The sequence below is a fragment of the Cyprinodon tularosa genome, unplaced genomic scaffold (assembly GCF_016077235.1).
Source record: "Cyprinodon tularosa strain WSP-4 unplaced genomic scaffold, ASM1607723v1 ctg188, whole genome shotgun sequence".
Taxonomy (NCBI): Eukaryota; Metazoa; Chordata; class Actinopteri; order Cyprinodontiformes; family Cyprinodontidae; genus Cyprinodon; species Cyprinodon tularosa.
This window is the reverse complement of record NW_024038663.1, coordinates 521,460-547,166: the sequence shown is the minus strand read 5'-3', so window position 1 is coordinate 547,166 and position 25,707 is coordinate 521,460. Positions and strand designations below refer to the sequence as shown.

The following is a 25,707-nucleotide window of genomic DNA, read 5'->3' as shown; positions in this document are numbered from 1 at the left end:
AAGGCCCTAACTGAAGCTCAAGTGGTTGGAAGAAGAGGCTGTTGGTTGATTGTGTGTTCATGATTACATTTTAGGCATTTTTTATTGTTTTATAATCAAAAATTTTAACCGGGTCACAAATGACCCAAACACCACAAAAGTCAGTTTTTTCACCAGAGCACTTTATAATTTAGTAAAAAAATAAAATTTGATTTTACTTTGTTTAAATGAAAGTCCTTGACAAAGTCAAAAAGTTTCAACGCAAAAAACAAATGTATGAAGTACTTTTATGCATGCTAAAACTCAAAACGGGTCCGTAGGGACCCTAACACCATAGGAAGGTTAACTGCGACACAAGTGCACTACTCTAACCACTAGATCATCCCTCCCGATATATATAGCTTTGACATGGTAATACTGAATCTCCTTTCTTCACTGTGGTGATGCTTCTCATCTCTGTATGCCTATTGTAATGTATGCTGATTGCAGTCTATGAGGAACAAATCAGCTGTATCCGATAAAGTGTTGGTTGTAATCTGCAGAAGGACTAAAGGAAAAAAAGATGCATTCAGTGCATTTTTACAAAAGTACAAAATAGCTGCTGGGGATGTTTGCTGTCTAATATCCAGAAAGTAATGGGGGGATGGTTCAAGCACAATTTATGTAAATAAATGTAATTACTTAAAGATATTTAGGCTAGTAAAGCATTCCGCTGTTGAAAAACACTGCCTTTATGAGATTTCAATTTTAATCAATTAATATATGAATGAAAAGTCTGTCTGAGTGTGGCAGGTGCATATCTTTTTCTACAATGAAATCTAATAGCTTTGGGCACATTTCTACTACAACAGTTGTAACTAGAGAGTTAAAGTGACGTAATATGAATTGGTTTCCTTACAAATGCTGTCGTCAGGAAACTAAAAAAAATTAGTCATTTCATTTTTTCAACTGCTCTGAAGAGTTTAAATTGTAAAGCATCTTGTAAAAAATGAAATACCAAATTTAAAACAATACATTATAAATCAGATGTTTTATTTATTAATAAAAAATGCTAAGGAATTTGTTCCTGAATTTCTTAAAGTGCATGACTGACATCTAGTGGATAACATGGGTATTTCAAGTGCATTATAAATAATTTTCAATTACAAAGACAAAGGGACTGCTTGTGACTAACATAGTATTTTGTTATTACTCCCATTTAGCTGTTATCTAATACAAAAGTAAATTACCAGGGGAGGAGTTTGAAATTCATGTTCAGTTTACTTTGTCCATGCAGAAACTAAACTGCTAATTACTGGATTATCTGATAAAATTGTCACCCTCTCACTGTGAAGTGGAGGTGGAGGCTGTAACTTGACCTTGGTCCTTAATAGCTGTGTGACAGCAGTGTCCCATCCCACTGGCCTGTCTGCCCCTTTGCTGTGTCTATTTATAATGTCCAGACACAGTGCAGAGGTTATTCAGGTGCCGGTGAATACAAGGCAAGAGAAGAACAAAGGGTAAGAATGTTTACTGCTATCATTGGAGCTTCTAAGTCAAAGTTTTATAAATTTGAATATGCAACTCTAATAAGAATGTATGCATTTTATTATTTCCATATTTGTGTGCTACTAATGCATTTTTCTATCCAGTCAAATAAGATATTTATGTTGCAGGATAATAAGCAAATCTAACACCTCCCTATGCAACCTTATAATATGATATATACTGAGATCCGATCAGAGTGGAGACCAACTTATTGTCATGTTCAAAAATGTACTTGCAGATGTTTGTGAATTGTAACATAAGGCATTACCCTGCTGAAGAAGAGGGCAGTGTTTAAATAATGCTCTGGTAATAGCAGAGGATGCAAAATGTACTTAGATAAATCCCTTCACATCACTCTACTGCCATAAGCCTAAACATCATAACTGAAAATAAGACTTGCTTGTGTTTAGATAAAGGAGCATTCTTTTGAACTTGATTTTCAGTTTTTGAGAGACTGTGTAAAGTGTAACTAATCAGCATCAAGTATGTGCTTCCAGATGCTTCATATCTACTGGTTGTGAGGAGTTGTTTATTTTCTCATTTTCAAAAAGATAATTGTGCATGAAAATATAAGCAGATTTTGAAAAATGACAGGGTCACACCAAAACCAATCCCATGTTTGTTCTCTTATGTCCCCTTTCTTTACTATTCTTATGCGCAGATAGAACTTCAGTAAGTCATCTCCACGTCTAGAGCTGCTGCCATGTACTTTTCAGGTTTGCTCTTTTTTCAACAAAAATCTAAACAGCTGCAAGATGTAAAATATCTATTGCTAGTATTTAACTGTGGAAAACTGTTGTTTACATTGTGTTTTGTGCTGTCCTTTTATTTTTCTCCATAGACAAAAGGAACAACATGGCGAAAGTCATTCATAAGCATTGTGAGGGGTGTTACAGTGTTCACTGTCGTGCTCCGGTAAACCTTTCAATATCATGTTTGGTCATTAAGTGTAGCAAAAACTGTGGAGCCACCTTTCATATGTGCAAGCAAGAAGAGCACCAGATCCTTTGTCCTTATGAGGTTGTCCCTTGCCTAAATATGGACTTTGGCTGTCCCCTTACAATGCCACGCCAGAAATTAGCCAAACACTTGGAGGTCTGCCCAGCCAGTACTGTCTGTTGCTCTCAAGAGTGGAACCGCTGGCCTGTTCCTGAAACTGACATTACATTTTACAAAAATTTTTCTGGGAATCTAAAATTGAAAACTGATGAAAACCTTGATGTTGCTCTTGCTCTCAGGGATCAAGCCCTGCTGTTTCAGTCCATCAAAATGAAAAATATTTTCCCTGAGATGATGAAAGAAGATCCTGCCTCTGAAAATATGTCTGATGGAGTTAAAAGTCATGTTGAGGATGCTTCATGCCTCTTAGATTTTAGTGAATCTACAGAAAATGGAACAGCAGAAGTGGAGGTAAAAGAATTGGATAAAGAAAATGAAGATGACTTGGCTAACATCTCAGATGTGACAAATGCCCAAAATTACAATACATGGGAGAAAATATTTAGCAAGGAGAAGGAAGGGTGTAATCAAGCTGCAAAAAATGTAAATAAGGACAGAAAGAGAGAAGGAAAAGAAGAGCAAAAACATTTAAACTTTGATGTAGAAAATAGAAACATTAATCAGGGTGAGGTAAATGATTCCAGAAATATGAATGGTGCAACTGGCCTTGCACCTTGGCAAGATGGTGTCCTTGAAAGATTGGGCAAAGAAGTCAATATTGCAGAATATAACATGTACTTAGTGCACAATGGGGCAATGTTGATCAACTTTGGTCAACTTAGTGCATGCACTCCTAAAGAGAGGGACTTTGTTTATGGTAATCTAGAGCCAGTTGAGGTTCAGACTGTCCGGTCATTCAATGTACCTACCAGTTACAGAGCAAAGCGCAGTCAACTGAAAAACCCATCACACAAAGCCAAAACTGTACACCAGTGTGTCGACACTGCAGATTTGGGCTCGTCCATTGAAGATCTACCCAAGTCTGAAGAGGTTAGCGCAACGCTTCTGTGTTGCCTGGAAAAGGAACTGAGAGGGCATTTAATCTCAGAAAGTACTACAACTGATGGCCTTTATGTAGATATAGGAACACAAACGTACAACTTTTTCTCTGCCCCCTTCAAAGAAGATGCATCCCTAGCAGATGTAATTGCAAAAAGAACTTGTGGTCTTTATGTTGATGTCGCAACTGAGCCTGTCACAAGAAGACACAACAAAACAAGCTCAGCTTTCAACTACATGTGTGGCCACTCCTTCCGCCGTGATGAATTCCATTCTCATTTCAGGAATGCTCACTGTGATATACAGGCTTCTCTGAGTGGCTGGTTTCAACAGCGCTGTCCATTGGCATACCTTGGATGTACATTTTCCCAGATAAGGTTTCACCCTGCAGGTCAACAAGCAATGATCAAATACAGCCAAGATGTCAGCGCCTTGGTGCTTCAGCCACATATCCCTTCATGCCTAAGTGACGGTGGGAAAAGCTGGAATCCTCATGGAAGTGTCACTAAAGATTACAATGACTTAAGTAGTCTGCCCCTTGAGATCCTTCAGCGTATTGCTGGTTACCTTGACAGTTTTACATTATCTCAGTTATCACAGGTTTCCCATCTGATGAGAGATGTCTGTGCAACATTGTTGCAGGACAGAGGAATGGTTTTATTGGAGTGGAAGAAAAAGATATATTCACACGGTGGGAGTTCATGGAAAAGTCGGAAAAAAGCAAGTATTTCGAGACTTCCTTGAATAGCTTTCATGCATATGTGCAGAATATTTTTGTTGGTTTATTGCTTCCCCTCTTTTTCTATTTAATACATTTATTATAATTTTATCTCAAACTTTTTCAAAAGTGAAATTATGGCCATGAAATTATGTTGATATTAGGTAATAGCTGTTATCATTCCGTTACAGTACATTTCAGTCATTGACATAGCATGACAGCTACTTATGTAAATGCTACACAAACAGTTGGACTGGATCTCAGCCTTAATGTCTACCCCCTTAAGGTGACTAGAGTCTTTTTTTACTGTCTTTAGACAAGATAACTGATATTTAGGGCCACGGAGCAAAAGGGAATGTAAGTGAAGCCTTCCATTTCTTGTCCATCAGTGGTCTATTAAACTGGTGCCACTGTGACTTGTGAAAGTATGCATTGTTCAGGAACTTTTTCTCATTTTGTCTCGTAAAAAAAACAATACATTCAAAATTATGACAGACGCAACTAGTGCATAGATAAAAAGAACCAAAGGAAAGTTACATTGTTTTTAAATGTTTAAAAATTGGACTGGGATTCCAATTTAACTAAATCCAGATAATATCCAGCGATACTTGAAAGTTCCTGTTAATACAGGGTCTTTATTTTACTTATCTGAGCTTGAGATACAGTACTCCACACAATTTGGATTATATTATTTTTCTTTTCACTCCACAACTGTATTGTATCACTCAACCACATCAAATCTATGAGGGTAAGGTTGGAAAAATGTCAAAAGGTTTATGTGGCATTTATAATATTGCAAAAAATACAGAAATCAGCTGATTGTTTCTTATGTATGCCTTTCTTTGAGAGTCGTCAATAAAAATACTGTGGCAAAATGTATGTCAGGGAGATCACATTTAACAGCTGTTATCCATCCAGGTTTGTTTGGTTTATATTTGACTCGGCAGCTAGTCCCGTGGCTTAGATCATGATGCCACAAAGATGCCTGTTGTTCCAGGAAACTACACCCACACAAGTTTTTTTCCTTGGATACAGATTTATGGCCCCTGTGTAGAGGCTATTGAATTATTTAAAAGTGCAGGACAGTAGTAATTGAAAGTCAGAATTTTGTATTAGCACCGTTTCCTTCTGAAATGCATCCAAAACTAAAAGGGCTGCTTTAGGCAAACTTAATGAGCCCATGTTATTAATCTTGCAAAGTTTTAGTAGCAGATGTGAGTTTTTTTAAGTGATATGGTAGATTATATCATTTTTAAGCATGCATATAAAAACTTTAACCTTTTTAAAATATTCTGATGAAAAAGTTTAAAAAAACCTGTCTTACCTGATGTTTATAAAAAAGGAATGACATAAACTAGTGCATGCATCTATTTTTACATTTGCTATATTGGTCTGGCAGGGATCACGGGACAGAGAGCATGCCAATAATACCAACGATGTTGAATAGCCTCAAGATAAACAGAGCACCACCGGTAACAAGTGGGATGTGTAATCGTTCATGGAAACACTTCAGGTTGAAATTAATGTGTGGGCAACAGCTGCGTATTTGCTCTGCAATGAATGACATAATTTGTATCAATTTCTAACAGACGGTACTGAAATAGAATTGTGCTCTGAAATGGAACCAAAGTGCTCAATGATCTAGATTCCATCTATTAAAAATACATCCATCATCATTGCACTCTGCTTTGCTGTTAAAGTCATCATTGCTTTTTTGTTTGACAGATCTGGAGGTTCAGCTCACTGTTTTCTACAGTGGACCACTGGAGCTTCAGTAATGTTCCTTCTATGTCGGAGCACCTGAAAAGCTGCCCCTTCTACCAGAGAGAGGAACTCAGGGAGCCAGTGGCTCTGGCCTGTCTGGAAGAGGTCAGAGAAAAACATGGGGAACTGAAGCATATAAGATGAACCTTACACCTTGGAGCACAGTGGGTGGACCACTGTGAGGTTAAAGCCACTTTTAGGAATTTCTGGAGAGACTGGCCAGAGGGTTCTTTTAAACTGCAATGTGAAGCTTTACTCATTAGGCTTTTAATTATGTATCTGGAAATATTAAATTTAAAAGTAACACTTATAACTTTGGTTATAAGCCAATGTTATCCTATTGTTTGTGAAATGCATCAGAAAGTGCTGAAGCTTAAAGCCTGTTTCAGTATGTCTAGACTGACATCCAGTGGAACAAAGCTGAAGTGCCTCAGCTATGCAGATGATTGCATAACAGTACATAATAAAAAATGCATTTGGGTGTCTGATTAAAAGTTAGGTTACATATGCAATTTCTTAGATTATACATATTAAAAGTATTTATTATGCATTTTATATACATGTTTTCCTAAGTGCCCCAGATGATTTATTTTTCAGACTTCAGCTGTGATTCTTCAAAAGTACAAGTATTTTACTTTTCCACTGAATTTAAAAAAGACATACAATGATTATTAAATATTCCTTCTTTGTCTCATACCTTTCACTTATATGCTGAACTAATTTTTGTTATTATTATCATTATTGTCTGTGAACAGTTGTATGCATTATGTTTGGACACATTTAGATAGCTATTAACAATTAGATAATTAGAAGCTAAAAGACAACACGTTTTGTGTACTGTGTTTTATTTGTAAAGTTTGCAATCAACTACATTAGTAAACTTTGGAATAAATGAAGTTATTTTTGGTGCTTGAATCGGAGAATTGAACAAGCAGAGCATAGTGAGATAAATAACAATAAAACCATAAAAAATCCTGTTAACACATTTTTGAAAATCCTGTATTTTTTGTTTGTATTTTTGTGTTTAAACCTTTCTGCTGAAGATACAACTAATATGTCAATGAATTTACCATTAGAATTGCTGAATTAAGTAAATTAAAAAGGTGACATTTAAAATTTTTTCCCTTTCTTGAGTGAAGTGTATACCCTACATGGTATGTAACACCCTTTTAAATTCCTTCTCAAACCATAGGAGCACCATTGCTTTTGACAAAAAATGCTTAAAGTTTTTATTTTTTGACATCTGACATAAAGAAAACAAAATATCGTACAACGTACAAAATTATATTTTCATCTAATAACTATCCAATAACTATTGCATATCTGCCATCTCAGGGTTGCGTAGATTGTTGATAACCTCTGATAGCATTTTGTTACACAGGGCTGCATACGGATTGAGAAGCACTGCCTGCTGTCGAGCAAATTCACTTCCCAGTGCAGCCGCTTTCTCAAAATCCATTCTGGCCTCATCATTCTGGGCTGCTAATCTCCGCAGGAGGCCTCGCTGTACTAGCGCCTGGCAGGCACTACGTCCATTGCCTCCACTGAGGGAGATAGCTTGGTCGAGATCCTGCAGGGCTCCTAGGATGAAAAGATGAAGCACATATAAGTCTTAAAGGAGGAATTTTATAATGTAAAATTTTCGAAAGAATCAGCCACTGGTTAGACGTCTCTTTACTGCATTAAGTAAATTTGATTCAATGACAGTATTTTCAACCATACAAAACTAGGAAGAGATTAAAGAAATAGAGTATAGCTTTAAACTGACAGGAGCTCAACAAAAACCATAGAAATGTGCCGTATGTTATTAATAATTTGTTTGCAAAAAACACTTGCACCAAGTAAAAATGTACAACCTCTATGAAGAAAAAAGCACCAGAAAAAGATTCTAACTTAAAACTTGATCTTTTTCTTTGGTTGGTCTATTGTGCCATTGCCTGTTCAAAACTTTATTATGTTAGATTTTTTAATTTTTGATATAGTTTTCTTTTCTAGCCCTCCTTATTTAGAATCAGAATTACTTTATTAATCCCTTGTAGGAATTATTTTCTTGCAGTGCACCATTTACAGAACAGAAATAAAATAGAATATATTAAAACAAAATATAACTTAAGATGTCTTAACTCCTTATTCCTGACCTATCTGCTGCATTTGTTGGTCTTCATGAAACTGTTTGCTCACTTATTATCTCCTGCAAACCTCTGAAGCCCAAACAGCAATCCTGTACTGCAGCAGTGTTTCCCAACCAGGGGTATGCGTACCCCTAGTGGTCCGTGAGTGCATTGCAAGGGGATACATGAAAATATTTTATTTCTTAGGTAGTAAAATAAAACAGGGCTGGGATTTGTTCTGCTTTGCGAGGATCCAATTGAAAAATTAAACAAGGTTTTATCAACTTAAAAGTACGTTTTTCCTATATGTTTGATTTCATCTTGAGCTGTTACGCATCAAAACCAAGCAGAGAAACAGACTGGATGTAGAGAACAGCCTGGGATCAGCTGAATTTCATACTGAGCTATTGGGGCTTATCAAAGCAGCTCAGGTGTCTTGATGAAAACAGAGGAAAACTTATTAAGTTAGTCGGATTTTTGTTTCATATTTTGTTCCCAATTCATCAAATTTAAATATGGCTATAAGGGAGTTACTCAGAGGAGCTCCAGTTTTATAAATAAAGGTTTAGAATGTGATTTTTTTGTTATATATATATATATATATATATATTTTGATTCCTTACTAACTTCCAGGCAATATATTTATTTATTTCTTATTAGACATAAAAAGAATAAAATAATAAGAATTACATCTTCAAATTAAAATAGCAAGTAAAATTGTCTTTATTTTATAATCAGTTATTGTACGTTCCATTTTTGAGCAGTTGTCAATACTTTTCACTGAGAGGGGTTCTCATCGTAAGACATTATGCCCAAAGGGGTAAACAAGTCAAAAAAGGTTGGGAAACAGTGCTGTATCGGATTTGTACTGACTTTGACTCATACTGTATAAGAATATGGACTCTAGCAACAACTTTTTAGAAGCAAGTAGTGGCATTGCATTGCAAGTATCACTACTGTATAAAGGGTCATATGGCTGCAGGTTTTGTTTTGTCTAAGGTCTACAAATATTTCAGCAAGGCATGGTAACTAGATTTAGAGCTCAAACTGACTACTGCGTGTCTTTACAGTTTGTCAAAAGTATTTACATTATAAACAAACATCCTTAAAACTATTTTGCACAGTGTAAACTGTTGCAAAACACGAGTATTAGCTTCTTTTGTTTGCAAAGGTAACACCCATTGTCCATAATCTTTTTTTTTTGTTGCAAATACAAATAAGTTTAACTTGTGCATAATCTTAAAGATGATTCTGATATGAACTGTAAAATCCATGCATTTCGCTTCTTGCAACCTTGTAATCTCTTTATCTTGACCATATGAAACAATAACAACAAAATAATATGAGGCCAAGACACGCATTGTGAAGAATCAATGCAGATAACATGCAGAAGACAGGCAGGCAGAGGTCCTGCATTGTATAATGCTGGCCTCAGACTCAACACTCTGACATACAGGCACAATGCAGTGCCTAAGGGAAGGTTTATTACTGAATTTGTTGAATTTACCCGCTGTGTCCCCCAGCAGTCGCAGGGCCTGGGCCCTGTTGTTATAGGCAGAAGCTCGCTGAGGCAGGATGTGGACTGCCTGGCTGAACAGCTGAAGAGCGGCTTGTAACTCCCCAGCCTCTGCGGCAGAGACACCTCGCATCTCCAGCTCTTTCACTTGCTTCAGCAACTCTGTGTCAAACCCACTGTCTGGCAGGAGGAGATAAACAGGTTGGAAAAAGCATTCACACTCAGCTGACAGGTACCGTGGCAAAGAAAAACACAGAAATGTCACCCAGAACTAAGTTTTGATTACAGCGTCATGGGTTTTTTCACTCTGGAAATGGAAAGTGTTCAAATAAATTCAATATACTGTGACATGATATGTAGAGACACATCAGCTCAGGCTCACCATCATCAATTAATTCCTCTTCTTGGTTCAAGCCAGGAACATCTCCAAAGGGGGTGGTAGGGTTGAATATAGCCTGGAGAACAGCTCTGTCATGTACTGAAGCCATCTTCTTGCTGTCTGTGGAGTAGGCAGAGAATTATGGAAAAAAAAGAGGAGAGTAATGACACCTAAATCACTCCAGAACTGGGAATTATTCCTCTCTTAAAGGGTGCTATCACTGCCAGCCAATCAGAGAAGGGGGCGGAAGCAGAGGTTGGACTTTGAGATATTCCAGCACATCTGCATTTGGTTAACTCTGTAAAAATGCAGGCTAGAAAGCATGTGGGTCTAATGTGAGGGGAGAATACAGCAGATTGTTCATTATGTTTAGGGCTGTTTTCTCCCCGATTTTGTCATCTTCCATTTCTTAACAACAAAAACAGTTTGTTGGTAAATGCAATTTAAAATTATGTGGAAAATAAATAACACATAAACTCCCTAGTTTGATTTTACATGAGTGCCAAGAGCTGATCTACAACTTATGGGCAGTTAAAGAGAGGGGAAGAATAAATATGCTGCAAAAAATTATGCTTTGAAAGATTTTAGTTTTGATGATTTTCTTACCACTCTAATTTCTCTAACAAATAAGAATGGGGAGAGCAGATAGGTTTCCTAACAGGCCAAATGCATAGAAATGAACTCAACATTTGTGATTGTTGTAGACTTTGTAAATAAAATAAAGATTCAGTTAGACTTATGTTGTTTTGTTTCCTGGGGGTTTTGACTTTTAACTGGTTTAAGATTCTTGCTGCAGAGGTTTTTCAGATGACTATTATTTGGAATATAAATAATAAAGAGGACAGAGGAGAAACTCAATTGGTAAGAAGCATATACAACTATGTGTTTCTTTTCCAAGTGAAAGAATAGTCAAATGATAGAAGCAACTAAACTTTTGAACTACCATACACTTTTACTACCAATATATCTCGTACAAATGGTAACAGCAAAGGCCATTTGAACCACGAGGTAATAAAATATATAATAAGACTCTGCTCCTGTTCCCCGCTATACCACAAAAACTAAACAAAAGGAAAAAAAAAACAATGAGCAACGTTAGAAATAAAACAGTTTAACTTTGAATATGGATCTTTATGAGCATGACTTTAGGTGATTCTCTTAATATTTGCCAATTATAAAAACAAAACTATCTCTTTAAAAGGAAGGAAGGAAGGAAGGAAGGAAGGAAGGAAGGAAGGAAGGAAGGAAGGAAGGAAGGAAGGAATGAAGGAAGGAAGGAAAGTCTTCAGAGAAATGCTGTGTGTTATTTAAAGTTAAGTAAGGAAAGAAATACACAAAAGTGGATCTATTTACCAGTTGCAGTAGATCACTGCGGCTGTCCTGCAGGTTTTCAATGTTTCTCGGCGTTAGCACAGCTATTTCTGCTGTTAATCAGCAACGGAAATCAGCTGTGCTGAAGCAGGGAAATTTAGCCCTTTTCTCAATATGCACACTTGTGCATTCTCATGAGCTCGTGTGCTTGTGAAACATCATCAGCCTCAGCCCTAGTACTATTCCAATTCACAAGAACACAAGATATTGTTGCCCTTACCCCTCCCTCTTTACCAAGTATGCACCAGAGCAGACTTCCACTGCAGTGGTCGCAGCATCAATGGGAGTGCTTGCAGAACTCAGAGTATTATGTTAAGTTCATTTGAGGCAAAAAGATTATACTTTTAAGAGTCACTATATGGCCCATTTACTGATTTAGTGTATAATTAAAAAAAACGTTCCGATGTTGAGAGGACTGTGGCAACCAGCGGACCTTCGAGGCTAACTGCAGACATGCCCGAATAACATTTCTGTTTAATTTAGGGGTATCAGAGCTGAATAAACAAGATTAACACATATTTCTGAATTTTTATGTTACATTATAAAAACCATTTATTACTTTCCTGCTGTTTTAATAATTTCCCGAACACACCTTTGTGTTGGGCCATCACATGAAATCCCATTATAACATATTAACGTTTGCGGCTGTTATGTAAAAAAACTAACAAACAAAAAACACTGCATGTGAAGTATTTATGATATAACAACCGGATGTTCAAATTGGAGTTGTTTTCTAAGAATATATCAACATATAATAACCATATCAGTATGGCTTTAAGTTGAAAGGATCATGTTGTATTCAATAGAGATTCAAAAGCGTCTTTCAGAAACAAATATAAATCAAATGTCATGTTTTAAAATCATTCAGGATTGATTGGTTATTTTCATAAGTAACATAAAATGTAAGTGAAAATCTTATTCAAGGAGAAGTTTTCTTTTTCACCACTTGAGAGAGCTCTTGCAGTTTCTGTTTGTGCATCTCCTTCTTTTTCCCTTCTCCATTTTACTGCAGATGGTTTGATCTTACAGGACTCCTATTTTCCACAGGGTAATGCAAGTTAAAGAGTGAGGTGAGGCGATGATGTTCATGGTCACTTGGTTGGCAGTAGATTGCCTGCAGAAGCATACTGTGTCCCAATGGCCTCCCCTATAGTCCAAAAGAAGCAAAGTAATCGTGTGAGGATTATCAGTCTCCTATTACAGCAAATGTCACCACATCAGCACCACTCAACCTGATTATGTCAATAAAGAAACTCGTTGGCAGTGTTTACAGGCTCCAGAGGTAGGGCCTGAGGGACTTAAGCTGCCTCAGCTTAAGGCCAAGAAGGTTGATAAGAAATAATCAAAAAAAAAAAAAAAAAAAAGAAGGAAGGAAATAACTAGAAACTGACCCCCAGTGGTAGTGCTGCTGTAAAATACAAGGCAGTAAACACAATCTTTACTTTTCCTTTCAGTAATTACAGGGATGTAATTATATCTGACTAAAACAGCAGTGGATAAATAATGAAGTAGTATTTGGTTAAACGCAAACAGTGCATGACAGGAACATTATTACTCATTAGGTGTTCAGACAGCGGAAAGTGTGTTTCATACCACCGACTTTCTCATTTAAGTTTTCCTAAAACATGCAAGGAGATTTCTGTTACTTCTTTAATATAAATGAACAACACACCGTGAAGGAAAGGTCATCACCAGCCATTACTGCCTATTTTCATAGATCTTCCTTTTGTCTAGCTTTCCCCTTATCCCATAATGTGTCATAAGCAAACACATCATTTTATATGCCTTTTAGGTGTTTTCCCCCCACTTTCCATAAATCAGATATCAAAGCTTGTGCTTCTATTAATTACTTTAAATGAGTCTGTGTGCTGATACATGGCCTGCTCTTACATGATGACAAAAGGCGTATGCATGCTCAGTGAGAGCACTCGGAGCTCGATTAAAAAGTAATCCTGTCTTCTGAGAGTTGGGGAAGTGAGTGCAGAGTGGATTTAAGTAAACAACCTATCATGGCAATTTTTTAGAAACACGGTGTGCTGCAGAAAACATACAGTTCTAGTTAACAATAACTCCTTGATGTGGAGAAACAAAATATGGAATATATTTGATTTAATTAGCACAGAAATTGATTTCCAGGTAGATGCGTGATTTAAAATAACTCATTTAATTTATGCTTGATTATTCAGTTTGCACGGAAGAAATGTGCTTCAAATGTTTAGTATTTCTATGGCCTACAGATATATTTTATTTCATTAAATTTTAAAGCCAAACATTGGTGTTTTGCTTTTTCACATTTAATCATCCAAGTTGAATGTAAAACAGCTGGTTTTTAGCAGTAACATTTGGGTCAGATGTTTACAGGCCGTTAATTCAGCTTGCGTTAAATCAGCTTAGTTCGACTCATTCCGTTTGAACCCAAAGCATTTTTTTTTCAGTTTTATTCATTTGAACTTAGTCCAGTTCTTCTAGTTCAACTTTATTAATCTGGGTTCATGGATTCCTCAGTTTTTTAATAAGGCAAGGCAAGGCAATTTTATTTGTATAGCAGAATTCAGTACAAAGACAATGCAAAGTGCTTTACATGATTAAAATATAAGAATATAAAACAGAATCAAAGCCAGTAGGGAAAAAAATAATAAAAAATGCAGAAACAAGAAAGAACAGTAAAAACTGTTGGACTAAAGAAAATAAAACAGTTGAACTAATGATGTTTCAGTTGAACTTTTTAATATTAACTTTATCTGTACAGGATCACAAGGAGATGGGAACTGTTGTCTATCCCCAATGTCATTTTGGTGAATAGTCAGTTTATACCAAAGGCAGGGTCACAGTAATCACATATTTAACTACATTCAGTTCTGTGCATTTTAGTTTATTTTAAGAATTCTCAACTAAACTCACTTTAACTCGGGTTAACTGTGTTTAGTTTGTGTAGTTCAATTCAACTTAGTTGATTTAAATTTGATTTAAATCCACCTTAGCTGAAGTTCCGTATAATTTAATAAGCCAGAAGAAGATTTACAGAGGTCTAGAAGAACCTGACACTGTAATACTCCAGCTTAAAATGATGGGTAATAAGTCCTTCTCATAACCTTGCTACCCAGATACCCAGATGAAGAGCAAGTCTGCAGAAGCGTTCAGCTCAGTTCTCTTCTGCTGCAAACTCAAGTGGCCACTTACCACTCAACAGACACTGTAACGAAAACAACTTCTGATTCTGACAATTAACTTTAGGTCACTTAAGCCTAATAGTCAATATTGTTTTGTATGCTATTTACATTTACGAGGAGCTTCAGCGGCAGATATCATCGCAGATATCTGATTTTTAGTCCCAACACTGCACAGATAATGGAGTCTGATCTTAAATGTCAGCTAAACCCATTTGCAAAGGGACAGATAAAACCTTTCAATAAACCAAACATCAACTGCCACATATCTGACTCAATAACCATTTAAAACAACTATTTTCATTAATTTCAGATGGAACTATTCACATACATGTATATTAAACTGCACCTACAATATTCACCACTGATCGACACAATTTCCCTTTTTCCTCTGAGCAGGGAGCAGCCGGATTTCTTGGACTCAATGAATCACGGGTTATCCAAGGCTACGGGTACACCTGACCCATCCTTCAAAACGGGCAAAAAGAAGGCTGCATTTGTCGGCCAAATAACGAGGAGTCTTCCAATCTGAATACCATGCTATGATGTAATTAGCCATCAAATCTGGCCTTTGGCGGATGCAGCCACTAGATTTGAAACACCAACTGTCTTGGGGGAGGAGCCTTTGCCGCAGTTAGATTTGTTTGAGTCAACTGCATCCTCCCGACCCAATGGCCTTGTTAAATATCAGCATGAACATTGGTCCTCAATGTCCAAAATTTACATCATGGTTTATGGCCCAACAAAAGAACATCTAAACTACACTAAACTAAACCGTTAAACTTTAACCATTCAACTCAACTACACTCAGTCTGATTCTGGTAGAATGAAATAGGTCTGATAGATTACAAGAAACATTATAGCAAAATCAGATATCTTTTTTATAAAAACACATTTCAATTAATGTTACTCCAATTCATATTCACTTTATGTAAAATTTGAGAGTCATATCTAGTTGTTATGCAAATGTGTGGGAATGTTTTAGTCAATCCTCTTTTCAAGTGAATAGTTTCTGTAAAGACAAATTTACTTTAACAAAATAATAAATAAATATCAAAATGGTACAAATCAAACAAAAACTATATCCTGGATGAAAATGTTCAAACTTACTTGCAACATGTTTTTTATTTAAATGCCCCAGTTCTAATTCAAAAAGAGTGAAAATAAATCATAATTTTAAGAAACTACCTACTCAAATTAGGTTAAAAAAAGAAGCAATGGACATCAAAGAGGTGGCTAACATACAGAAATGAAATGGTATACTAGCATAAAAAAATATAGAACAAGACATACCAAATACGAAACCATTCGACTGTAGAAGCTGTATTGCCTCTGAGAATTTGACAACAAAATTAGAGTCTGCTAGTTCATGTTTCTTCGCTTGCAGTAGCCAACCTTGATTAAACCATGATTGTATCAACCTAGGCAAGAGGGAAAGCAAAACTAACAAAACCAAATTGCAATCTAAGGACTGGGGGATACCCTGGCATGTAACTATAATGCTTTCCCAAAGTAATGTGGTGAAGCATAGCTGGAACTGTCATAACGAACCAAGGATGATTTATGGTTTTAACTTGGGCAAAAAACAGAAGAATTCAAGTGGAGCAGGTTGCTTTGTTAGAAGTGTTGTTCACCTTTCAGCTACAGAAAAAGAAAACACAGTGAAACTTTGGAACACAGCAAAAGCAAGTGAGCTGAGCCAAACTTATATATTTCCCCAGGCTAATGTACGTTTTTGGCCTGCTGGGAGTGATTGGTGGATGTTGAGTTAAAAGTGATTATGTTTAGATGTGTGTTGTTCGAGTCAGGTCTAACAGCAATGCAGCTTGACTGCTTGAAGCAATCGATATAATGTTACCTTACAAATTAAAGGTGCAGTGTAAGTGTGCATGCAGTCTACAAAGGGAAATCCACTATTTAATTACAAAACAGGAACAGAAGCTGTTGTTAACTCAGAAAAAAATTATAGAATGTTTTAAACATTAAGCAAGCAAAAATTTCCTGTAACTGTATTATATTAGAAATTATCAGACATTGCACATGCTCCAAAAATGTGTTTATTTTATTCACCTTTATATACCTTGCAGTGCAATTCTGTTTTGCAGCAGGTATTTGGACACAATGCACTGCAGCTACAGCTGCATTAAAAAGTATGGCAGCTCAGAGATTCAATGTAATATTTGTCCTTCCACTGTTAAATCAAAGTGGCTAAAGGGGTATAAAAATTCCCTCAGTATTCATCCACTTGGGACCGGTGATATGCCCCCTTTTACTTGAAAGCCAGCAGCTTTACTCAAATCAGTGACAAAAACAATACCCAGAGCACTTGGCTTTGCCAAGCTCTTAAAAACAAAGTACACTGAGCTGAACAGCTTCTCTTTTTTAGAAATACTAAACCTGAAAGTTAATGGTCCAAAAGAGTAACAGTGACTGATGCAGTTACTTTTAAGAATATTTATATGTCTTCAGTTTTTTCACATGTTCACAGCATCACCTCAAACTTTGATGGATTCTATTTGGATTTTTTAGTCATAGATTAAAACAACAATAATAAAAATTTTTGAGACCTCCAAACATGTTATAAATCTGTACACATGATTTCTAATCACAGCATTTAATGTGAGTAATTTATTTTGCACAAACTACCCACAGAGAGGGACCTTCAATAAGATATGAAGTGCATCATTGTATTCCAATTGCACTTTATCCTTAATAAAACCACCGGGTCGCAGGCAACCAGAATTCATAAAGTTCCACCGGTAAAATTTTTACCAATAGAGACATGTTAGACATCATTGGAAAGCTTAGATTCTCCACAATTTAACAACTAAGATCATTTATGGACACAGTAAAAACCAAAGCACAATTAAAACAGATATAGCAGCATGTCAAAATGTAAACAAACAAAGTAGCCACAACTACATTCCTTTGAAGGCATCCAGAAGCCGTTTTATAAATCCAATCTTCAATTGTTTATACTCCATTCCTTTATAAGGGTCCACAGATTAAACGTAATCCAGCATATTAGTAATAAAAATATTCCATGATGAGAAAATTTAGCTGGTCATGGCTTATTCTCAGCACCTTTCCAGTATTTACTTCTAATACTTATTTCCTTGGTTGTAAGCCCACAATGTTTTGTATGGTTCTTTCCATCATCTTCTTATCTACAAGACACAAGTGTCTGCATATTTTCATGACGCAATTTGAGCCAGATAGTGGCTCTGTTCGAATTCATGGGCTGCATCCGCCAAGGATGTGGTCTACCTAGACTGGATCCGTTTAAGTCCATGAAAATAAGGAGACCGGAAGATTTTTGGCTGTGAATTCAAACAGGTCTACCCTTCGGCAGGTTTTTCCACCATAGGATATGTTGCTTAGCAACCGTGACAGTTGACACACAAAGCATGAAAAGGATGAATACTGAAGTTTTCAAAACTGTTTGTTTATTTATTTATTTTTTTATTCTAAAGTGAACAAAGACTACACTCACGAGAATCCAGAGTGGAATAAAGGTTCCAACCAATGGGGAGCATGAACAAAAAAAAGCAAATGTAATGATAGAAACCTTAGTCAGTTAAATAACATGCTGCTGTCATTTTGCACATCTCTGATGTTGCTGCTATTTTCAAATATTCATTATGGTAAAAATGCCCATAGCTGGATATTGGTTATTTATTCTCCAGGTGAACAGTTTTATATTGTTAAAACACTTTACAGTTGTATTGTTTATATTTTAACTTCCCTATTATGTTACTCTTATACATTTCTTTAAGGTCCACATTTGTGTGACGATTTTCAAAAATCTTTCTGCTGCAGTAAATTTGCCAAAAGTGGGACAATAAAGGGATTTTCTATTCTATAAAAGCAGTAGAAATATATAAGTAAATCTTAACAATGTATGTATAAAGAATATATCTGCAAAATCTCTAATATTCAACAACAAAAAATACTTAATTAAGCATACTGTGTAAAACAGCAATAAAAAAATTTAAATCATATCAGATTTATAGTCTCCATTCTGCAGATATATTAGAATCTGTCCTTGAATTACAGCCAAACCCATTTGCAAAGTAACAGATAAAAACTTTTAGATAAACCAAACATTACTGCCGCTTATCTGACTCAATAACCATTTAAAACAACAATTTTCATTAATTTCAGACGGAGCTATTCACATACTTGTATCATATTAAACTACACTTCCAATTTTCACCACTGTTCAGCGCCAAGTAACCTTTCCTCTGATCACGCAGCAGCTGGCTTGCTTGGTCTCGCAATGAATCCTGGACCCATCCATCAAATCGGGCTAAAAGAAGGACGCATTTTAAGGCTGCATAACGAGGAGTCCAACCAGACCTCGGCGTGCTATGACGTAATCGTCAGTCGAATCTGGCCTTCTGAGGACGCAGCCCATGAATTTGAACAGGGCCATAGTCCCCGAAATCTCACTTCCGGTCCATTTCCTGTGAGCCAATGATGCGCAATATTACGCGTAATAATTCTCTGCTGTTATTGATTAGGACCATGTGTGGTGTTGGGCTTTGTAGCCAATGAAATTAGGTTTTGAATGAGCCCAAATGTGTCTAGTTTTTAAAGGGGTACCGCATTACAGGCTTGTGTTAGAGCTTGTGTTAAAAACAAAATCCTGCTTTACTGTTTTCCAAATTTGTATGCCTGACCTGTTTGTTATGTTTGGTCTGAATCACACCCAACTGAAATCAATTAATAAATTAGGTTACATCTGAAGGCAAATGGTAGCAAAAGATTTAAGATTAAGAGTAATGGTAGCCAATAGTGCCCTGCGATGGACTGGTGACCTGTCCAAGGTTTACCCTGCCTCTCGCCTGTAAACAGCTGTAGGCACCAGCCCCCCTCGCAACCCCAATCAGGATAAGCGTGATGGAAAATTGATGGATGGTTGCCTAATAGAAATGCACCCTATGTCCTTTTTTTTAAAAGTCATATCTTATTTTGCCTCTCTTTTCCAATGATATACAATTTTCTTATGGCAAAGTGAAAACATTATAAAAAAAAATTGAAGTATATAAATACCTTTGCGTATACAGGTAACTAAAATAAGGTTTTTACATGTTAAACCAAAATGAAAAGGAATCAAATTTATCATACTAGGTTCATATATTATGTTTAAATAAATAACATACTATTTGTATTCACTTTTAAAATCTTTACTTAGCAATGTAAAGCAATGTAACATTCCTAACTGTTTGTTATTGTTAATCAGGCTTATATTTGCTGCTATGAGCACACATGAAGCAGCAACAGCCTGTTAATAAAGAGAATTATTTGTTTTGTTAAACTAATAAATTCCTTCACCGTTCAGAAATTTTCTCTCTGCAGTATTGAGAGTGCACAATTAATGTCGTCTCTTTTGAAGAAGAATAACAACTGCTGGAGCAGAACTTGAAGCAGACTAAAATAAACTGTGGTAATTTAAACACCTATAAGGCATCTGCATATTCAAGCAATGGGTTTTTGCTTGCATTCAATAAGCAGGCTCAAACAATCGTGTCTCTTCTGCATGACAAATCATCAGCCAAGAATAATCACAAAAATAATGAAATACAGTTTGACAACAATGTTTATCTTTGGCATATTACATCATCCCAGTTCCATCAGTGAAAGAAAAGAAGTATGGAAAGGTGTAATGCTTCAATTTTTCCCATGGAAAGCCTCCACTCTGCATTGCATTTCTGATGCATTTTTAGAGACAACTGTTGTCATGGAAGGATGCGCCCGAGCACGCCTAGGCTGCCTTTGTGAGGAGCCATCTGCATGTCTTTAAAGTCCTCTATTAGAAAGTCAGATATGCACATGAATATATCCCTGGAGATCGTTTAACCGAATTGCATAGAAAATAAGATTTTTATGGTGGAGTACACATTACAGTGCACCCACAAAATAGAATGGATAGCCCTAGTCCGATGCTTATTTAACACTTGATGTCATGCGGCTGCATCATTTGTGCAGGCGGGATTATTCATTTGGAAAATGAAAAGTCCCTGGGAGTGATGTGTGAGATCTAATCTGCAGCACTATCATGTGACTTGTAGATTACTTCCTGACTGTCAGTTTAGAGTGTAAAAATGGTGGATTAATATGTCCGGCTAAAATGTCTCAATAGCCAGTTTGTTTTGCATAGGGGAACTTCTAATTACAAGGAGTTCTTACTTACCCTTTCTCTTGTGCATGAAAATAAGGACAAGGAGTAAGACACAGCTAATCATGAAACAGGCAATGTTCTCTGCTTTTCATCCATGATTAGAGCACCTAACATCCAACAGGCACTTGTTGATGCAGTTATGCCTATAGACCAAAGGGTGGAGCCCAAAGACAGAGATTTCATGGCTCACAGTTGGTCACATCAAGGCATTCATTCTGTGCAGTTCATGCGTGGCAATTGAATAAAACATGATGCTTCTCTTTGGCCATCAGCAATACAACAACATCAAGACTCCAGTTCATTGGTGTCTGAAACATATTGCATCTGATTCTGTTTCAGTTTTACAGTAAATGAAATATTTCAATTTCAGATATCTTCTTGATGTTAGGAACTCTATTAGAGTTTGCAACCTGGCCAGGTTGACGCGGTAAAGAAAAGACTATTTGTAATATATAAACTGGTCTTTTTGCTGATTTTGAATATATATATCTAGAGGCATAGCTGTTTTCATCCTGGTCTGCTCTTTACAGATACCCACTTGCCAGCTTTGTGTAAATATTGCTATTTTTTACGAGGTGTAGTTCCAGCAAAAAGTTGAAGGCACTGACCTCAGTCAAGCTGTAATTAATCGACAGAGAAACATCCCAAGTCATAATCCCTCAGAGGAGGAAAGGGATCCTAAATGGCAACGCTTGTTGTTTTAAGTTTGGCTGTGATATAATTTCCCTAACAAGCAGTCTGGTTCATTAAACCACTTGTTTTTCTCAACATTGTTCAAGTAATTTGATTTGCCTTTGGACGTCCCAGCTGCTAAATTCTCACAAGAGTAATTTTGAACAAACCTGACAAATCATTTTGTCATTGAGACATAAGGAAGGATGATACCAGGGATGTTTAAGCTCCAGTGTAATTAAATGAACATGTTCATATCTTTTACAGTACAGAGCAGCAATGACTTTCACATGAGTCAGTGCTTTTAACTACTGAAGGAAAAGAGAGGCAAATTTGTGCTCACTTATAATTTCTTCTCTAAACATATACTATGATCTTTAATGTTACATGTTTATGTTTTGAAGGTCACAGAATGGATTTAAGAAAAAGGAAAAGTTTCACAGTTTTATGCTGAGCCTTTAGTGAATCTGGAGAAAAAAACAACAACTTGTCATTGGGGGAGCAGGGAAAGCTTTGCTATTACAGCCAAAAACATGAAGTTGGAAATTATTGAAGCTTCAGCTTTTGCTAGATAAGATTTGATCGAAAAAAAAAAATCTTTCCTCGTTGATGTTTTACGTTTTCCTTGCATTTACACAAGACATGTGTGAAAAACAATTATTTTTTATATTGAGTGGAATGTTGAACACATAGTCCTTCTACATAATGACTATGCATTTTTTTGTTGTTGTAATCTGTCACAAAAAGCCCAAATTATTACATTTAAAGGTTTCTGTTGTATTTTGAGAACATGAAAAAGATAAAGAGAGAGAAATACTATTGCCAGGCCGGTAGGTGTCTTTGTGAATACAGATAATTTGACGCTTGAAGAAAAGCAACAGCCTTAAAAGATGTTCCCCTCTTGGCTCATTCAAGCATCATATGCAACACTGTTGTGAGTTGATTTCTAATTGACTCTTGCTCAGCTCTTATGAGAGATGGCTCTCAGTGTGCTATTTAATGGAATAGTAGGAACTACCCCCAAACTAATGTTTTCATCTTTTAAGGTGGAAATTGCATTTATCATCAGTCTGTTGGAAAATACTAGCAGGGTAAGTTTTTATTTGTAACACATTTCAGTAACAAGACATTTTAATGTGACGTACATGAATGAAATATAAGCTTTTTTCCCCTTTTTTTTAAACCTTGATTTAAAATATATTTGTGTTTTAACACTTGTACATTGTTCTGAGGATTTATTCCAGATAGAGTGAGAATGAGAAATAAAAGCTGCTTCTCCATTTACATATGGTTCGGGTTCAGTGTGCAGAGAAAGGACTTGAACCAGAAAAACTTAACGGTTTGGGCAGTTGGTAGACTCAGAATAATTCTTTAATAAATTATGGTGCGTACCCATTAAGTGATATATAGGCAAACAAATGTATTATAAAGTTTATGCTCTGAAATAGTATGGACTTTAAAACTGGGCTGATGTCCTTTAATTTATTAGCCACCAGCAGCATTAATCATTTGCAGCTTTCTCATTGACTTCAACTTTAAGATCTGTGAGGACAATGTTGCAGTAATTAATTCGACTCAAGATGAATGCATGGATTAACTTTTCAAGATGATGCTGTTACAGTTATTTAATCCTGGAAATTTACTTTAGGAAATAGAAGGCCAACTTTTGTAATTGTCTATATCTTCTTTTTGGAGTTTCAGGAATGGCCATGCATAGAGTTCAGGCCTAATCAACAGGTTATGGCTGAATTAAATGCAGCTGTGTGCTAACTTTTGATCATATCTCATTAAAGGGGTCATAGCACGTAAAAGCGAGTTTACATTGTCATAGATAAATAACGATAGTTCAGTGGGTGAAATGGACGTACAGAGAAGTTCAAACGCCATCTACACCTCCTTTCTCTTCAAATCTCACAATTCTACCATAAAATTGGCGAATTACAACAAAACACCGAATTGACGTCAATTGATGGTACCTTATTTGGTTCTGGCCTCTACTTTTGTCACACCCTGAAATTGACATACAGACCAGCCCAATGGTTCACTGTTGGGCCGCTGACTGGACCGGACCGGGGCCCAGCAGGGGACGGCCTACAGTATGACCTGTAGACAGTATGCTTCCCCCCGCCTGCCCAACAAATCAGGCTGGGGGAAGCATGAGGCCACCGTTGTCCAGGGTACCGTCACCGGGTCGAGTTCGGCTGCTCCGTCTCCCGCTGGCTCCCTGTTTGGACCACGTGTTGCACTCTAGTCGACCAAAATCCCGGACGATTTTGAAATTCCCCCCGGACATTTTTTTAGGTAAGACAAAGTAGGACAAGCCCGAGAAAAAGAGGATGTCTGCTCACCCTACCATATCAACAATTTCGATGTTTCGGTGAGGGGGTGCTTGTTGCTATGATGCATCTTTGCTCAGCAGCTTTGCTCGTTGTAAACCAACCAATCAGCACACAGCTCATCTAAATATTCATGAACATACCATAAAAGGAAGAAAACCTGTGGTTTCATTCTGGGACTCTTAACCAGGCTTGCATTGCAATTGCAATTGCAATTGCATTGCAATTTTCAGCCCAAACAATGTTACACACCCTATTCAGAGACCTTAAGGACCAGCACCAAATACCCTATATAATTATTCTATAACCCCTTTAAGTCTAATAAATATTTGCTTAAGTTGGGTTTGCATTCAATCATAAGAAACAAAAAAGAAACTTTTTAGCACATCCATGCATTGATTTCCTCTTGGGATTTACCAAGAACTTGTATGGGTTCATAGTCACCTGGTGATATGGTGACATGTGTGTCATCTGTGCATACTTATGATAATTTAGGATTTTCTTGTAATCTGATGGTTAAGAATGTATATGTTGAATTGTTGTGATGCAAAGATGCTCCTGGCGAACCCTGCATGTGATTTTTGGGGTTATGTGGTTTAAGTCAAGTTACCTACTGATGCAAAAGTCCCTTCTCTATTTGAACCAGATAAATATTGTAACAGAAAGGTTGACCCTGTTTTTCAGGCACTCTGATAAAATGGAGAACTCAACAGTGTTGAATGCTTCCCTATACTGTAGTTCAATAATACCAGCACTGTGGTTCTTCCACAGTCTGATTTCAGTCTCTCTTTGAACACCTTGACAAGGACGGTCTCTGCACTATGGTGAGCACAAAAACTTAACTGGAATATATCAAAAAAGTCGTTGACTCTCAGGAAGAATTGAAATAATCTTACTGATGAAGAAGTGAGATGAGCCCTTATCGCAGCAGTAGCGGTTGGTCCAAATTGTTATTTTTCAACAATGGTGTCATATTTCTGTTTTTAGGGACTAGGGTAACAGTAGTAGTTTATAATAGTTCTGTTAATCTTGAAAAAATAATGCTTTACACTGCAGGTATTACTGACTAACTTTGAATAGCAGAATTATAATCACTCTTTTCAAACATGATGCTATATAATGTATTACATGAGAATAAAATGGAGGCACCTGATGTTTTTTTCTGTATTTTTGAATCAAATTTAATTAAATATGATTTAATGTAAACTAAGGATGAGGGGATTTCCTTTGTTTCCAAAGTATAGAATTATGTGTTTTCTTTTTCTGTCATTTTTAATCTCTATTGGAAAAAGCACTTGTGATGTACTCTTGATTGGAATTTAGGACTTAAGATAGAATATTAATTAGTTTAAATAGCCATGTCACTCTGCATGGAGAATACTTGATGAAACTTAATAAAAATGTTGAATCTTTAAAACACCTGGAATCTTATGTTAGAAAAGAAATGTGCAGAAAAAGGAATAAGGATATAAGGATTTAGAACTACAAATTCGTTGATGCTTTATGAGGTTGATGAAATACATACTATAGTTCTATTGCCAGATGCACAAGACAATGGAGGGCTTTTTTCACTTCTATACAGCTTAACTTTAAAAATGTTATCTTTTATATTTTACAGTCTTGCCTATACCTCTAATTGTCTTCTGTGCACTTGGTTTTGCTAATTCTATTCTATTCTATTCTATTCTATTCTATTCTATTCTATTCTATTCTATTCTATTCTATTCTATTCTACATTATTTTAAAATCCCGAGATTTGTACCTAAGGAAAATACATTGTAAATACAAATTAGAATGGATCAAAAGATAAATATGAATACTTTCTTGTGTATTTTTTTTAGGGTAAACTTTGACTGGATTCACCCGTGTTTTGAAGCATTTGCTTTATGCCCAGGGTTTTTTCTGAACAGCGATGGTTGTGACTTGTGGTCATTTTGAGCCCCCATTAATCTTTGAAATATGTCACCAGTTGCATGCTTGTTTTA

General features: G+C 36.3%; 2 protein-coding genes across 4 annotated transcripts; one reads left to right on the top strand and one right to left on the bottom strand.

The window, feature by feature from the left end:
* Positions 1-1,373: 1,373 nt before the first annotated feature.
* LOC119782076 (F-box only protein 40) lies at positions 1,374-7,192 on the top strand. Of its 3 annotated transcripts, none has more exons than XM_038282858.1 (5): positions 1,374-1,478; positions 2,168-2,222; positions 2,348-2,916; positions 4,147-4,224; positions 5,948-7,192. In XM_038282858.1, exons 2-5 carry the CDS (start codon positions 2,210-2,212, stop codon positions 6,128-6,130), a joined length of 843 nt encoding a protein of 280 aa, XP_038138786.1. In that variant the 5' UTR covers positions 1,374-1,478; positions 2,168-2,209; the 3' UTR covers positions 6,131-7,192. The 3 variants fall into 3 exon arrangements, with proteins under 3 accessions (XP_038138786.1, XP_038138785.1, XP_038138784.1); XM_038282857.1 differs by having other exon boundaries at positions 4,096-4,224; XM_038282856.1 differs by having other exon boundaries at positions 2,348-4,224.
* A 6-nt stretch (positions 7,193-7,198) lies between these two features.
* Positions 7,199-10,202, bottom strand: ttc36 (tetratricopeptide repeat domain 36). Its single transcript, XM_038282859.1, has 3 exons — positions 9,996-10,202; positions 9,605-9,793; positions 7,199-7,567 (listed from the first exon to the last, which is right to left on the bottom strand). Exons 1-3 carry the CDS (start codon positions 10,099-10,101, stop codon positions 7,299-7,301), a joined length of 564 nt encoding a protein of 187 aa, XP_038138787.1. The 5' UTR covers positions 10,102-10,202; the 3' UTR covers positions 7,199-7,298.
* Positions 10,203-25,707: the final 15,505 nt, after the last annotated feature.

What these genes read in the sequence shown, in the direction of transcription:
- ttc36 (XM_038282859.1), bottom strand. Translation starts at nt 10,101, where the DNA reads ATGGCTTCAGTACATGACAGAGCTGTTCTCCAGGCTATATTCAACCCT. An exon ending in AGAGGAATTAATTGATGATG is followed by an intron (nt 9,794 to 9,995) that starts GTGAGCCTGAGC and finishes TCCTCCTGCCAG; the next exon opens with ACAGTGGGTTTGACACAGAG. An exon ending in ACTGCTGGGGGACACAGCGG is followed by an intron (nt 7,568 to 9,604) that starts GTAAATTCAACA and finishes TTTTCATCCTAG; the next exon opens with GAGCCCTGCAGGATCTCGAC.
- LOC119782076 (XM_038282856.1), top strand. An exon ending in CATGGAAAAGTCGGAAAAAA is followed by an intron (nt 4,225 to 5,947) that starts GCAAGTATTTCG and finishes TTTGTTTGACAG; the next exon opens with ATCTGGAGGTTCAGCTCACT.